The following is a 15,069-nucleotide window of genomic DNA, read 5'->3' on the forward strand; positions in this document are numbered from 1 at the left end:
ATGAAGAATTGTTCATCAGGTAGCAGAGAGCTGAAGGGCCCAGGGGCCCGTGGTGGTGTCACGGAGGCAGTGACTAGGGGATCAGCTCATCCCAGGGCTGGCGGAAGATGGGACGCGTCTCGAGAGCCCAGCTGAGCCGCAGCCGAAGCCTACGAGGAGGGATGCGCTACAGAGAGACCAGTGTAGGAGGTGCTGCCCCCAGGAGCTCGGAGGGGCCTCTGCAGAGCTGGGATCAAGACCTCTGAGTGGGGCTGCGGCCGACCTTGCTGGCATCTTCGAGGGAATCCCGCGAGGCTAGGAAAGACAGTGGAACCCACCGCTGCTGCTGGCGTCACCCCCTTGCTTCCGAGCCAAGAATCACACTGCGGTGATGCCGGCAGGGCCAAGGAGTCCTCTTTCTCTTCCAGTCTTGCAGCCGCTCTCCCGTCCTCCCAAGGGACGAGCCTGCCAGACAGAGAGGAGATGGTAAAGCAGAAATGTCATCTGCAGAGTCTCCGCGCCAGCCTCGCAGAGCAGAGCTGGTGCCTCCACCAGCAGCGTGTTTGCGGAGCGAACAACCGAACAACCGTTTAGAGAAGCTTATTATGCGGCGCCAGGGAGCCTCTCCAGCCTGTTGTTTCACAGGAGATGGGGAGCGCAGCACAGCAGGCTCTGCCAAAGGCGTGTGGTCTAGGCATTAGAGGTACCGAAGTTCACCTCAAGTATCTTTCCTCTATCAGCACAAAGGATGTGTCACTGTACTGATGTGATCCACAGGAGCTGAAACAGGGCGCAGGAGAGGTTGATCTTAGGTACCTGAGGACTTGCTAGACATCGCCCACCTCTCTGAGTACTTCCTGCGATAAGAGCGGTTATGAGAGCGTGGCACAAGGAATAGGGGCTGATGTGTCTAAGTTACTATGTTCATGATTCACGTTGTTTACCTGATAAGACACTGGCAGCCAAAAGTAAATGAAAGCGTTTCACAAATACTGGAATTGCACCCTGGACACCCAAGCTCAGTCACCATTTGCACCTCGTCAAATTTCTTATCCAGACATAGACAACTTTCAGTATTGAAATGGAGCAAAATAACTCAGTAATCGCCACATCTTCCTTCTTGTAGATGGGTCGCATATGCAGAGTGTGTTTTAAGTTACACCTGGGAGGTGCTAAATATATATCGAATAGTAACAGTAAAGACGCTTACTCACCTTATGAAAATACTAATAACCTCAGTGGGAGATTGAAACTGATATTAATAACATGTCTCCAGCACAGTGTACAGAATCCTGGAGGAGACAAGGGGTGTTAGGGGCCACCAGACAATGTGTCCTCCTAAAGCTTCTCTTTACTAAAACGTTTGAGGGAAATACAGCTTTTTTTTTTTTTTTTTTAACAGTAAGAGTAAGCCAGACACTGAAATTATAGCGTAAGATGAAAACTTTCATGTGGACTTTCAGATAGAATAGACTTTTAACAATATTACCCTTGATTCTGATGTCATCTCTCCAGGTCCCCATGTCTGAGTTTATCCTTTTCTGCTGTGGGTACTTAATGAAGTTGCAGAAGCACTTCCCTTATTATAACCTTAGAATAGTATAGCATTTGATTATCTCTCTGGTTCTAATAGTGGGGAAGGAAACTTGAATAAGTAAACAGTTTGTATTTTAAAATATTTGTGGGTTTAGTGCTTCAAGTAATATATGCAGAAAGAAGGAGAATCTAAGGATTTTTCCAAGTTAATTCTTTAAGGAATTTCTCCAGTGCAAAGATAAGAGATCTGCATTTAGCACTGTCAGTCACTATTAGACTTCACAAGTGGTGTAACATTTCCTTATCTGATCACATTCTTTGAATAAAAGCCATCTTTGCAGTAAATGCAAGACTAAACTTCAAACCAAGACCACAAGTGGACATAAATTTCCTATTTTTAATATCTTAACTGATATATTTAGTATGTACAAAATAATACATGTATTAATATATACATATTATAATAATTCAAAGACTTACAATACATAATTTTTAAATCCATGCATTCACAGAATCAGGGACATAGCAGACCATAGGCAGTTTTATTATCCAAGATCTTTTTAAAGTTTTGTATAATGGCCAGGGTTTTGTAAGAGCGTATAAACACTGCATCTTCACTTAATTGTGTTGTCTCACCAGTTACATAAAAGTGTTAATCTGTAGAGGACTGAGGCCACTTTTTACCATGTTTCTGCTTTCTCATTAGTTGCCGTGTTAGCCTCACAGCAGGTATTTAGGTACCAATGAGCAACAGCCTAGCAGATTAATCAACCGTCTCCTTAAAGTGCACGTGTTCGGTGAATATGCCTTCATAGTCCTTGTTTCTGAAACTATATTTAAGTCAACAACTTCATGACAGTTGCATTACTCTGATCTCATGATCTGTGGACAAAAGTCTTTGTTCAGCAACATTTGAATAAATTCCATACAAATGGAACCCACAGGAAATAAGCAAGTTTGACACATTCTGAGGAGCTAGTAGATACTTCTGTGTTATAAACAGCTGCTTCAAAATAGGAGGTACCTGGTTTGACTTTTAGTTCCTGTTCCAAGTTGATGGGTTGCATTTTAGAATCAACTAGCCAATAGGAACCTTTGCCTCCTCCGTAGGTTTGGTGTGTACATGTGTAGTTGCCATAAATAAAACCAGAAGCCATATTGACTGGTCTTGCAGGTGTGACTGTGTACTTTAACATGACTGGAGACAATATTTTGTGGCCAAATATTGGGACATACACAATAAATACTAGGGTATACTTCCTAGGACCATAGAATGGAATATTTGAAGTGGGGACTATTCCAGGAAGCTTGAGCTTATGGTTTCCTATCCCCCACGTGTCCCCATTGTGACTTCATCATTTCCTGTCTGTTCTCAACCTGCTGTATTGATTCGTCTCCCTCTCATCTGCCTGGCTTGACTTCCCTGGGGCAAGGACAGTAGCCACGCTGGAGTGGATTTTGGGGAGGAGAGGGCACTTGTGGGCCAAGTCCGTGGCTGTTAGGTACAGAGTGAGGGCTAGCAGATACATTGGATGAACAAGGTCCCCAGAACTGCCTGTGGAGACTGGCAGTCCTGCCTGGAGTGTGGAGGTGAGGCGCTCAGCTCTGAGGACCGCCCTGGGGAGCTTGAGGGCTTGTCTCTTCTAGGTGGTGGCGGCTTGGAATGGGGAAACGGATGGAGCTGGGGGGACCTCCTGCCTGTGCCAGCTCAGTGCTGCCTGGAGAAGAAGTTCTTGAAGGCGCTGTTGTAGTTCTTGTTGAAAGCTGTGTAGATGAGCGGGTTGAAGAAGGAGTTGGAGTAGCCGAGCCACAGGAAGACGCTCTTGCAGGTGGCGGGGATGTCGCAGGAGCACAGGGGGCTGACGAGCTCCGTGGTGAAGAAGGGGATCCAGCAGAGCGCGAACACCCCAATGAGGATGCCCACCATCAGGGCGGCTCTCTGCTCCTTCTGTTCCCTCCACGTGTCCCCTTCTGTCTGGAAGGTGACAGTGGCGCGGCGGACAGTGAACACCATCTCAGGCTGCTGAGTGGAGGCCTTCACCTGGAAAAGGTAAGCAGAAGCTTCAGGAAGAGCCACCTCTACACGCCTGTGGGGTTTGGGTGGTCTGAACCTAGATCCAGGTGGGCCCGAGTCCTGCACACCCGCTTCAAGAGAAGGTCCGCACTTGTCCAGTGCAGGGACTGGCAGCCTGGGGGGCCCACCCTTGGCTATGAAAACGTGCTGACAGAGCTGGGTGTTTGCTTACATCTTAGGAATGGAAGGAAGATGGGAACATCCGCGGTAATGTGATGATGACGGATTCCCTGTTGCCGTCTGTTCCACAGGGAACAACAGAAATAAGCAGGTCGTGCAGTATATAGTTTATGACAGCAGTACACGAGTGATCTAAAGCCCACTAAATCCTTATCAAACCCTGTACACTTAGGACCCAATATTCCAGAGTCTATAACTTCCTGGGTTTCTGTGAATCCCCTCTAAAGTGTTAGAATTTTCTGGGACTTCTCTTCTGGGATAAGGCTCCCACTGCCCTGCTTCCAGAACGTACTCTACTGTTTGGAACAGTTCACTCTCCAGGCTGCTTACCTCCTTCTGGTTTATTATGTGTTCCGCCCCCTCCCCCGACTTTTATGGAAAACAGAAACTCTGCACTCAGATCCCCTTCTTAGGCTCGCCCGAGTCCTCTGGCAGGCAGCTTCCCAGCCCTTCTCTAAGGACGTGGAGTTCCTGGGAAAGGACGCTCTTTCCTCCATTCCAGTCCTATTTTTTAGATCTTTGGGGAACTGAAATAAGGGGTGTCTGAGGATGAGGCCCCCTAAATATGAGGAACTTGCATGGGCTGATTTGCACGTTAGTCGCTCCAGTCACAATGTGGGACCGTTTCTGGGTCGACAGTCACTCCCTACCCTGACGCTGAGTCCTGTTCTTCCCAACTGCAGCCTCCTGTGACCCCAGTGCACCTGAAAAGGAGAATCACCAGCTCGCGCCCCAGCAGCACACAGCCTTTTAGGCAGTGGACTAGGTAAAAAGATCTGTCTCTTTAACCCGCGTAACCAGTTCATGGCTACATCTATAAATGGGAGTGAAGAAGAACTAACTTACCTGCCATATAGAATAACTGAGCTGAAAATAGGAACACAGTAGTCACGGGAACATTAGTTCATGTGTGGATTATTAAATTTATATGATAGCCTTCCTCTCATCTATTTGAAAAGCAGTGAAACCCCAAGCATTATACAATTAGGCAGAAGATCATAAATACTGAAGCAAACAGTGCATTCTGCAGTCCTTAAAAGCACATATGAAATAAGTGAAAATCTCTCCCAGTCTCACCCCTGGATGGAACCACAGTTCCCTTTCCTATTTTATTAGTGTGTATCTGGGAATATATTTCAGGGAGTTAATTTATAGAAATGCAAACACAGTATTTAGTTTCATTTTTCAGCATAAAGAAAACAGGGAAAACTATCAATTTCATTAATTAAACTCAAGCCCAAAATGGCATCAAAAAAGCCATATCCCCAATACAGGACTCTTTCGACGCCCTGTAATTGGAATGAGTCCACTTTAAATCCTTTCGCGAGGATCCATTGGAGGGCAAGTCTGGTGCCAGCAGCTGTGGTAATTCCAGCTCCAATAACATATTAAAGTTGCTGCAGTTAAAAAGCTCGTAGTTGGATCTTGGGAATGGGAGGGCGGTCTGCCGCGAGGCAAGCCACCGCCCATCTCTGCCCCTTGCCTCTCGGCGCCCCTCGATGCTCTTAGTTGAGTGTCCTGCGGGACCCAAAGCATTTACTTTGAAAAAATTAGAGAGCTCAAAGCAGGCCCGAGGAAAAAAAAAAGAAGAAAAAAAAAGCCATATCCCAAAGATGGCAATGGAAGAATAATTCTGGCCCTGACTCTTAAGTCCCTGAGAAATTCTCTTTCCTCTCAGACTTTTTCACTGGAAACACTGGCCACTCAGGGTTGTGATGCCATCGTGACCACCCCTTAATGCTCTGTAGCCCTCCTGGTGTGAAGCTGGAACATTTAAACCAGACTCACAGCTCTGGGGTAACAGTAGAGGTAAACACAGCAGCACAGAACTGGACATTCTGGCTTTAGAGCACATTCTAGGGAACCCCTCCACCCCGCCCATCCCCGCCCCCTGTCTGCCTTCCCTGTGGTCAGTGCCTTTCCAGATCGACTCCAGAAGCCCATGCTCAGTCCTCTAAATACTCAAGTTCCAGTTGCAAGACACAGTGAGTCCCACAATGGGACTACAGCGTAAGGCCAGCCTGCTATGAAGGATGAGATAGACCCCAATGCTGCACGTTCTCTGTGTAGGAGTTTGCTATTGCATGATGGAAAAAGTTGCAAGGGTTCACCCATTCTGAGGAGCTATCTTCTCTTCTTCTTTTTTTTTTTTTTTTTTTTTGGCACATGGGCTTAGTTGCTCCACGGCATGTGGGATCTTCCTGGAGCTGGGATCGAACCCGTGACCTCTGCATTGGCAGGCGGATTCTTAACCACTGAGCCACCTAGGAAGCCCTTTTTTTTTTTTTTTTTTTGGCACACGGGCTTAGTTGCTCCGCGGCATGTGGGATCTTCCTGAAGCTGGTATCGAACCCGTGTCCTCTGCATTGGCAGGTGAATTCTTAACCACTGCACCACCTAGGAAGCCCTATCTTCTCTTCTAATGCTTGACACTGAGAGTGTCTGCCTCTTTTGAAACTCTGCCGGTACATGCAGACACAGTCCTGACCTGTGTCCAAAGGGGATGCCGTGTCAGAATGTAGCACAGTACCTCATCATTCATCCAAGAGACACAGGTTCACAGGGTTGTTTGTTATCTAGGTGTAGGAAGTACATTTGAGTGTAGGATGTGAATATTTCTATAGCCCAAGTATTATGAGATAGTTTTATGGAAACCCATCACTTCAAATCATGGTCCTCAAGCCACATTGCACTTTTCCTATTTATCTTTGATGTGCTATATCATTTAAAGCACAAACCTCACAATTTAAGATTCACAAGAAAAAATTTTCTAAGTGAACAATTAGCCTCATCTCTCCAAATAAATGAATCCTTTGGGGGACACGTACCTGTGAGTTAGATGTCTCATTCTTCCAAAATGGTTATGTGTTAAATAACTATTTACTGGTCAATCATAAATCTCGCATGTTCTTTTATTTCCTCAAACTATTCTGCTTCACCTCCCTATTGGTATCACATAATCAATAGATTATCATCAATAATGGGTACTGAAGTTAAGGGATGAGGACTCTTACCTTGGAAGTGTGGCTTCAGGTGATTTGCAGGTGAGACCAGATCATTGTCACAAGGCAAGATGTGCTGACGAGTCAGGATGTTCAAGCTAGAAATGATCTTACCCATTTAGGGAGGGCTCCACAAGGGGCAGAATAAGAACATTCCCACACACTTGGGAAAAGCCTGTCTGTCCTGTAGCTGTGGTGACAGAGAGCCTTGCTACTTGCTCACACCCCTTCAGCGGATCAAGGACAATGCAGCTCTGAATATACACCTGCAAACCAACCGACGGGTGTCAGCCCTGACTTCTGAAAGTCAGCCAGTTAGGGCAGGGCTCCCCCCAACAAATGCGCCCCTGAGCAGCGGTAAACCAACAGCAGCCTCACAGAGTAACCCCACTCTGTGGGGGATGTTCGCTCACTGCTCCTCTGAATGCCCTCCAGTCCCCAAACTCAATGCTGTCCCCAGCCCCCGTAGATGGTGGGCATTCTGCTTTGCTCGGGGAGATGGCGCCTGACAAGCGTAGCTTTCTCTTGCTATAACAAGCAGTATTTTTATGTCAGATACTATGTGGTGGTTGTATCGTCCTTGGGCAGTTCTGGAGAGTCCACTGAGGTTATTTTGAGGAACTCCTACGGGATGCTTGGCCTGCAGGTGCGTTCACTGAGCCCCAGACTCCAGTTGCCTTTAGCTCTGCAGACGCACATCAGTCTCAGTGAGCTGAGTTCCAGCCAGCTCCACTGGGCTCTTCTCACACTGTGTATTTTGTTATCCAAGGATTTGTAACCAATGTGTCTTTGAATAAGATCATTCAGCTTAGGTCTTTGTATCAAGTAACTAGCCCTTCGTTTGAGAGGTGCCCCATTTGGTAATTGACTTACATCTTTGTATAAGGCTATTAGAGCTCTTGTCTTGGAGGTGTACCATTTAGCAAAAAAAAAAAATTATTTATTTATTTGGCTGCATTGGGTCTTAGTTGCAGAACGTGGGATCTTTCATTGCAGCACGTGGGCTCTGTGTTGTGGTTCGGGGACTTCTCTCTAGTTGTGGCTTGCAGGTTTTTGTGTTTTTTCCTCTCTCTAGTTGTGGTGCGCAGGCTCCAGAGCACATGGGCTCTGTAGTTTGTAGCATGTGGGCTCTCTAGTTGAGGCACGCTGGCTCAGTAGTTGAGGCGCACAGGCTTAGTTGCCCAACGGCATGTGGGATCTTAGTTCCCTGACAACGGATTGAGCCCGCATCCTCTGCACTGGAAGGTGGATTCTTTACCACTGGACCACCAGGGAAGTCCCCACTTAGCAAAAACTTTTATACCAAAACCTACTTATTATATTGCTGTTTTCTTTGTTGTTTTTGTTGTTTGTCTAAATATACAAAGTCTTGTTTTCATTGGATTTTTTTGTTTGTTTTTTTTTTTTTGTCCTGGAATACCTTTTTTCTGTTGACTATGAAAAGGATTGTTCTATAAGACGTTGGCTTGATAAGCTTCTAATGCATTCCAAGCCAGGCCTGAAGGCCAATGATTTGGGGACTATTAGACTTATGACCAATTTGTGAAAAAGCAATCGATCAAACTTTGCCTTGGGTTCTTCACAGAACTTAAGTGAGGGCCCTCGCTATCTTGTCAGTTATGGAACAGAGCCACAAGCGGCTGCCAGCGTAGTGGCCTCTTCCCTATGTGTCATGGTTTGTCCAAGTCACAGTCTCAACCTTCTCTTTTGTGGACTTCTGTTTCTTACTTTAAATTGCACTATAATCCTAACTCTTGCACTTTTCTTGATAAATATGAAAAGAAATTTACTTAGTGAGGAATTTCTTAGTGACAGTCAAAATCAATAAATTAGCATATTTAAGGTAAGCTCTAGAAAAATTCGAAGACAAACACTATACAGTTGAGAGCTTCTTTAGTTTTTCTGCTAGGGCTTTCAAATCAAATCCTAACTCTAAGTTAGTCTCAAAGATTTTGTAACTTTCCAAAACCTCTCCACTTTGCACATCTACATCTCCCATGTTTCTACTCAGCTTTACCTGACCTCCGAAATGAACTATCCTTTATTCAGGGATTTTCCCGGGAAAAACAAAATCATATTGTAAAATTGCCAGACAAGAAGTCAAATCTATAGAATTTCAAGTAAAACCCTGGTCTAGAGCTGTTACAGGCTATAATTAAGAATTTTTCTAAACTTCAGGGAGAAGGACAAAAAATTGTTGTACAATTTGGAATTTTTTAAGAATACTGAACAAAATTCTTATTGTCCTGGATTACAGATCAATACCAACTAGTTAAATTAATTAAAATCTCCTTCAGTTGAGGAAAAATATTTACAACTAGAAGGATGGAAAAGAGAAGAGCTAAATAACCCAGCTATGAAAATTTTAAATATAAAATACATTACATAAAGCAATTTCAGAAGCCTTTCTTTTAAGAGAAGATTGAATAAGGGTTCAAAATTGTAAACTAAATAAAGATAGAAAATAGACTTCAGAAAACTTTCAAGGAGTATTCTGTTGTAAACCCAACAGCTGAAGTATAGTCTTGTCCTGTCTTTCTGTAAATGGGCTCAAACCTGAATTAGGGAATTTAATAAGAATAAATTTAAATGTGAAATTGCCAATTTAGAAAATATCCAATATGGGGCTAGATACTTCCAGATATCCTTAGAAAGTAAATAATCAATACAACATCTGGCTCTCTAGATAAAACATCCAAAAGCACCTCTGTTTTCAAAGATTTGGGAGCTTACATAAGGACCCCTGAAAATATTACCAGCAGAGGAATCCTTGAAAGAATCAAGGTCCCCTATTGGCTAAAAATCAAAATAACAACTATCTGAAATCTGTCCAGTGAAGTTACACCAAGAGAGATATTATCACCCAACAACTTCCTGTCCTTCTAAGGGGACTTGCCTATAATTACAGATGTACAGCAGTACAGCTTTCTAGTTTATATGGGTGTCACTAGAACTACCATTATCCCCACGATTAGAAAACAATAGATCCTTCAGCCTAGAATTTTAAAGTTGTCTGAAAAGGAAACATGCAAATCAACTTGTAATAAGTTTAAAAAAATTAAAAACAGAAAAAAATTCTTTTAAAAAATGATTGGTTGTACCAGATGGTGAAATAAGATCACAAAAGACAAATTTATGGTGTGGCTATTTAAAAGACTTGAGGGAACGTAAACCTTAGTTAATGGGAAAATTCAAGCAGTGAAAATCTTCAACAATCCTGTGTACCGACTTGTAACTGATAGTTCAAGATCATTATCAGAATATTTTAGTTTCTGTTACACAACTATAGATTTAATAAGTAGAATCTGCTTCCAGATAAGATGTACTGCTGTCCTGATGCATTATCAGATTACAGCTGGCCTATACATGAGAATGTGTGTGCTGTGTGTAATTCAAGACGTTACTGAAGAAATCGCAATGATCCTAGAGTCCTTATGCACAAAAGACACCACAGACAGAAAGACTGATTACAGCAGAATGGATGAGAGTCTGCGTTGGTTCTTCCTAGGCTATCATGAATTTGCATTTTTGTACCGATATGAAGATGCTGGGCCACGCTCCAGGTGGATTAATTCAACCACATGACACCTATCCAAAACTCCTGCCTGCTGAAGCCCACCCACTACTTCAGTAGTCAAGGCTTTGCCTCCTTGCCTCAGAGAAATAACAGGCATCAATTAAAATAGTCAACACATCATCAGAACTTGTATTAAGCCTTCGAATGTTATGTTACCATACATAATAAATCCCCATTGCTAACCGAAACCACTCATCATTTTTTCCCAGTTGGTTAGTGGTGATTCAGTATCGGCTGCCCAGAGCTTTAAATGCTTTTGCACAGCCTGTTCTGACAAATGATTGGATATGTTGATGGATGTGCAGTCTGAATGTCAGATCTTCATAGGTGAAACTCAATCTTCAAGGGGAACCAACAGTGGTGAAGATCTGGACAGTCCTTGACGGCCTCTCTTGAAGCTTCGGCTGAAGGAGGACCAGGAGCAGGCAGATGAGAGCTAAGTGTTCCCACGGTGGCAGGGTGAGACAGAGTGTTCCGCAGCCTGGAACCAGTCTGAAATGTACTCTGTCCATCAAGGACAGTTCATCTCAATGGACTTGCTTTTGCAAGCTGTGTCAATCCCTCACTTCTGAAAGTCAGGCAACCAGGGACAGATTCACTCCAATAAACTGCCATTGGAGTAACGCCCAACCAACAAAGCTGCTCATACAGGTGATGTCAGCCCACTCAGACCTCAGGAAGTCCTCCAGTCCCTTACACTAGCGAGCCATAAATCCAGCTTTGTCTTCATGTCAAATCTTTAGTAGTGGTTTCATCACACTTTGTCAAGGGCAAGGCCTGTCTCTCTTGTGTTTCCTGTTTTCATCTCAGTGTCCAACAAAGGTTAGGCTTTCTGTATGTATTTGAATAAAACTCAGAAGATAAAGAAACAGGGAAGAAGTGTTGTTTCCTTAGGTAACATAGCTACTTGGTGGTAAACTTAGAAACTTTGGCACCTGCTACCGCTGAGAAATCAGGAAGCCTGGTTTTTAATTAACCCTTCACAGTAACGTGAGGACAGAAGCAGCTCCGCATTTTATGCAGAGCCCCGGATCACTTAGGGGCCTTGCAAAGCCAAGGGACCCATTTTTGAAAGTCATCTGGCAGAGAAAGAACATTAAACAATGCTTTGCTTCTGCTCACTCCAAAGCTGAGCCGTGAAAGCTCCTCTTCCTTCCACACTACGCCCTCTGAGACAGAGTATAACTGGCTTTCCCTTTTACAGCTGTTTAGTATTGATTGTAAATTGTGTTTACCTGGATAAGCATCCTGGCCGAAGAGGGTCTGTGTAAGGAGGGCCTTGGCGGGCAGCCAGACCCCTTGTTCCTGACCTGGAATTGGGGCGGATGCACACACACATGGACATTCCCGGCAGTTTGGTGGCGCTCATACCCATCAGCACAGAAATCTGATAGGTCAACGTTTCCCAGATTTGCCACCATTGACATTTTGGTCTGAATAATTCTTTGTTGTTCAGGCTGTCCTGTGTGTTGTACCACGTCTAGCAGCATCCCTGCTCTCTCCACACTGATGCCGTTAGCACCCTGTCCCCAAGTCTTGGTAATCAGAAATATCTCCAGACATTCCAGACGTTCCCTGGGGTAGGGGAGGGCAATTTGGGTGAGACCACTGTTCTAGATAAAAGGACAGGGAAGCTCTAACCCCCTTTCCCTTCTTTCTTCTAGAATGATGCCCTCCCATTTTTGCCCTACCTACACCTCTGGTCCCTCTAAGCTTGATTGACTGGTTATGCTTGGAATTAGCTACTGACTCTTGAAGAAATATGATCATATTGCAGTGTTCACAATACATGTCTTTCTCATTAGACCAGACCCTGCATAGGCAATGATGATGTCTTTATCAGTCTTTTGCCCCTTGCAGCAAGGGGTATGTGCACAGTATGCTTAATTGAATTTACTTTGTTGTCCCAGAGCCAGTAACAGAAATGGGTGCTGCATAGATTTCAGATCTAACTTAAATATGTGAATTAGGTGCAAGGGATCACCCTTGGCAATGAGTGGGGGTGGGGCAGCCTCCACATCCAATGGAGTTATGTGAACTCTTACGGTTCCTGAATCTTGAATCATAGAGTCAGATAACTAAGAGTTAACAACAAGCAGGAAAGTGTGGGTGGAGAGGAGATGAAAAAAGAGCCCTCATGGGTACTGTAGCAGTTGCTGTACCTCAAATGCCACTTGTAAAGAGCTAGGGAGTTGTCTGCCTTAGATTTTTAATTTCTTCCTGCAGCTTTACTTATGTTCCGGGAGACAAGCAAGTGGTCCTCAGCTGCACATACAGTCTGATCGGGGGTGGGGTGGGGGTGCGGATAGACCCAGAAAGTAGCACCCCAGGCAGTGGGAGCAGATAACAAGTGCAGGCTCTGAGACAGGTGCAAACAATGTCTTTTATCGTGCATCAGGAGAGGAGGATGCTGAGAATGACAGTAGCCCAGCCCAGGAGATACCACACTTTGCAAAATTTGTTCCTCTAATTTGCAAAGAAAAAAATAGACTGGGTTGAAACACTAACCTGCTTTGCCTGATGTATGGCAGTCTTCCTGCCAAGTCAGATTAGTGTCCCTTCCTTCCCACCACCTCAAACACTCCCAGTCTAAGTGCAGAAAGCTGAAAAAAAAAAAAAAAAAAAAAAAAAAAAAAAAAAGAAAGCTGCACGTTTATCTAGTGCAGTCCCAGACATCAACTTCCTCAGACGTTCTGAAGGATGGTATAGATGCATAGAATTTTCGAGCCTAGTGGGACCCTGTAGCATTATGTAGTCCAGACCCCTCATGTTATATATAAGGAAATAATCCATGGGAGATGACATGCTCTATGATTCTGAGCAAGTCAGAGCAGAGTCTGAGCTTGCTTTCTCTCCCCCAATCTACCCCTTCTCTTCCCCCGCACCTCTGCCAAATACTAAAAAGTTCCACTCTCTACAAATGTGGGGGCAGGTGTGCTGGGGATGAGGCCTGTGCAAATGCAAGCAAAGTATTTTTAAGGATCACTTTAACACCCACCTCCACAGCCTCGGATATGGGTGAGACGCTGTTGGTCTTCCGGGGGCCCACGCGGAACTTGGCGGCCTTGTAGATCTTCCAGTACACGAAGAGCACCACGCAGAGCGGCAGGTAGAAGGCGCCCACGGTGGAGAACACGGCGTAGGAGGGCTCGCGGCTCACCTGGCACTCCTCGCTGCCCTCAGAGTAGGTCTCCCCCCAGCCGAAGAGCAGCGGGGCCAGGGAGATGACCGCGGAGAGCGCCCAGGTGAGCGCGATCATGACGTTGGAGATGCGCTTGCGGGCGCGGAGCGTGTACTCCAGGTGACGGGTGATGGACCAGTAGCGGTCCAGCGCGATGGCCGTCACATTCCAGATGCTGGCCGTGCAGCAGAGCACGTCACACGCAATCCAAAGCTGGCACAGCCGCCGGCCCAGCTGCCAGCGGCGCCCGGAGAGCTCATGCACAAGGCTCAGTGGCATGACCAGGGCGGCCACCAGCACATCCGAAATGGCCATGGACGCCACCAGGTTGTGCGGAACACGATGGAACGTGCGCACGCGGAGGATGGTCGCCAGCACCAGTAGGTTCCAGGCGAACGTCGCTGCCACCAGAAAGCCCAGCAAGGTCAGAACCAGCACGCCGAAGACGGAGAGGAGGGGCAGACTGGGGCGCGGGTCTTCTGCGCCGAAGCTGCGGTTGGCGTCCAGAGGCGCGGGGCTGGAGGGGGTAAAGTGGGTGAAGTTCACAGGCAGATCCATCTCTGGGTCAGGAGGCCGGCTCACCAGTGTGTGGAGAAGCGGCGCTCGGGAGGACGTGCAGTGGCCACTGTGCCTGAAGCCACTCCGGGTGTTTGTCACCTCTGGCCAGTGGCAGCGTTTCTGGGGAGTGCCTGTGAAATTGGCCCTGATCTCCCGCCAGTGAGCATCCGTGGGAGATGGTGTGGCGGCGAGGAGGGCGCTGGGCTGCGAGCCGCGGCAGGTCTGAAGCCCTCAGAGGTTGGGAACGCAGAAGCGAGGGGCTGCGTCTCGCAGCCAGGGCCCGCCTGAGCTGTCACATGCCCAGGGCTCTTCGCCTCGGCGGAGACAGCAGTCTGGTCGCCTAGAGTCGAGCAGCTCCCAAGTGGGGGAGACGCTGGGCGGCCCTGGAGCGTGTGGGTGCCAGGAGAGGGGCTGGTGCGTCAGAGCAGGAGTGCTCGCCGCGTGGCCTGCCTACCCGCCCCTCTCTCCCCGCCGCGGCAGCAGGCTGCAGCCTCAACTCCGTGCTGGGGAAGCCAAGCCGGGACCTGCTTTCTGGGACCTGCCTTCTGCTATTCGCCCGCACCCTCCCCACCCCGTCTGGGGCTGCGGCTCCGGAGAGCGAATGCTGGCGCGCCCACCCAGACCTGCCTTATCAAATTGGGGATCCAGCCTACGTAAGGCATCAGCTGATAAGGGCGCCTCTCGCCCCGGAGCGCGCGGCGCTGGCGCCGTTGCGGGCGCTCTCCCTGGCGCTGTCCCTGGTGCTGCCAGCCTTCCCCGCCGAACGCGTCAAGCCTGGTGCTGTCCGTGGTGCTGTCGCTGCTCGCTGAAATGTGTGCCCCTCGTGGAACAAGTTTACCAAAGAACTTTCCTTGAACTGTTCCTCTAGCCACCCCTACCCACGTCCTTCTAGGGGTGGTCTGGATACCTTGAGCGAGTTCTTAGCTTTCCGCAGGTCTTGCCTTTACTACGTGTGTTCCGAGTTAAGGGTCTAAGAGGATTT

The 15,069-nt window shown here is 46.8% G+C and overlaps 1 protein-coding gene across 1 annotated transcript; it reads right to left on the reverse strand.

Moving 5' to 3' along the window:
- Positions 1-3,223: 3,223 nt before the first annotated feature.
- On the reverse strand, positions 3,224-14,087 carry HTR5A (5-hydroxytryptamine receptor 5A). The gene is made up of 2 exons (XM_057733733.1): positions 13,347-14,087; positions 3,224-3,556 (listed from the first exon to the last, which is right to left on the reverse strand). The coding sequence occupies exons 1-2, from the start codon at positions 14,085-14,087 to the stop codon at positions 3,224-3,226; spliced, it is 1,074 nt and encodes a 357-aa protein (XP_057589716.1).
- Positions 14,088-15,069: the final 982 nt, after the last annotated feature.

Source organism: Hippopotamus amphibius, chromosome 4 (assembly GCF_030028045.1).
Source record: "Hippopotamus amphibius kiboko isolate mHipAmp2 chromosome 4, mHipAmp2.hap2, whole genome shotgun sequence".
Lineage (NCBI taxonomy): Eukaryota > Metazoa > Chordata > Mammalia > Artiodactyla > Hippopotamidae > Hippopotamus > Hippopotamus amphibius.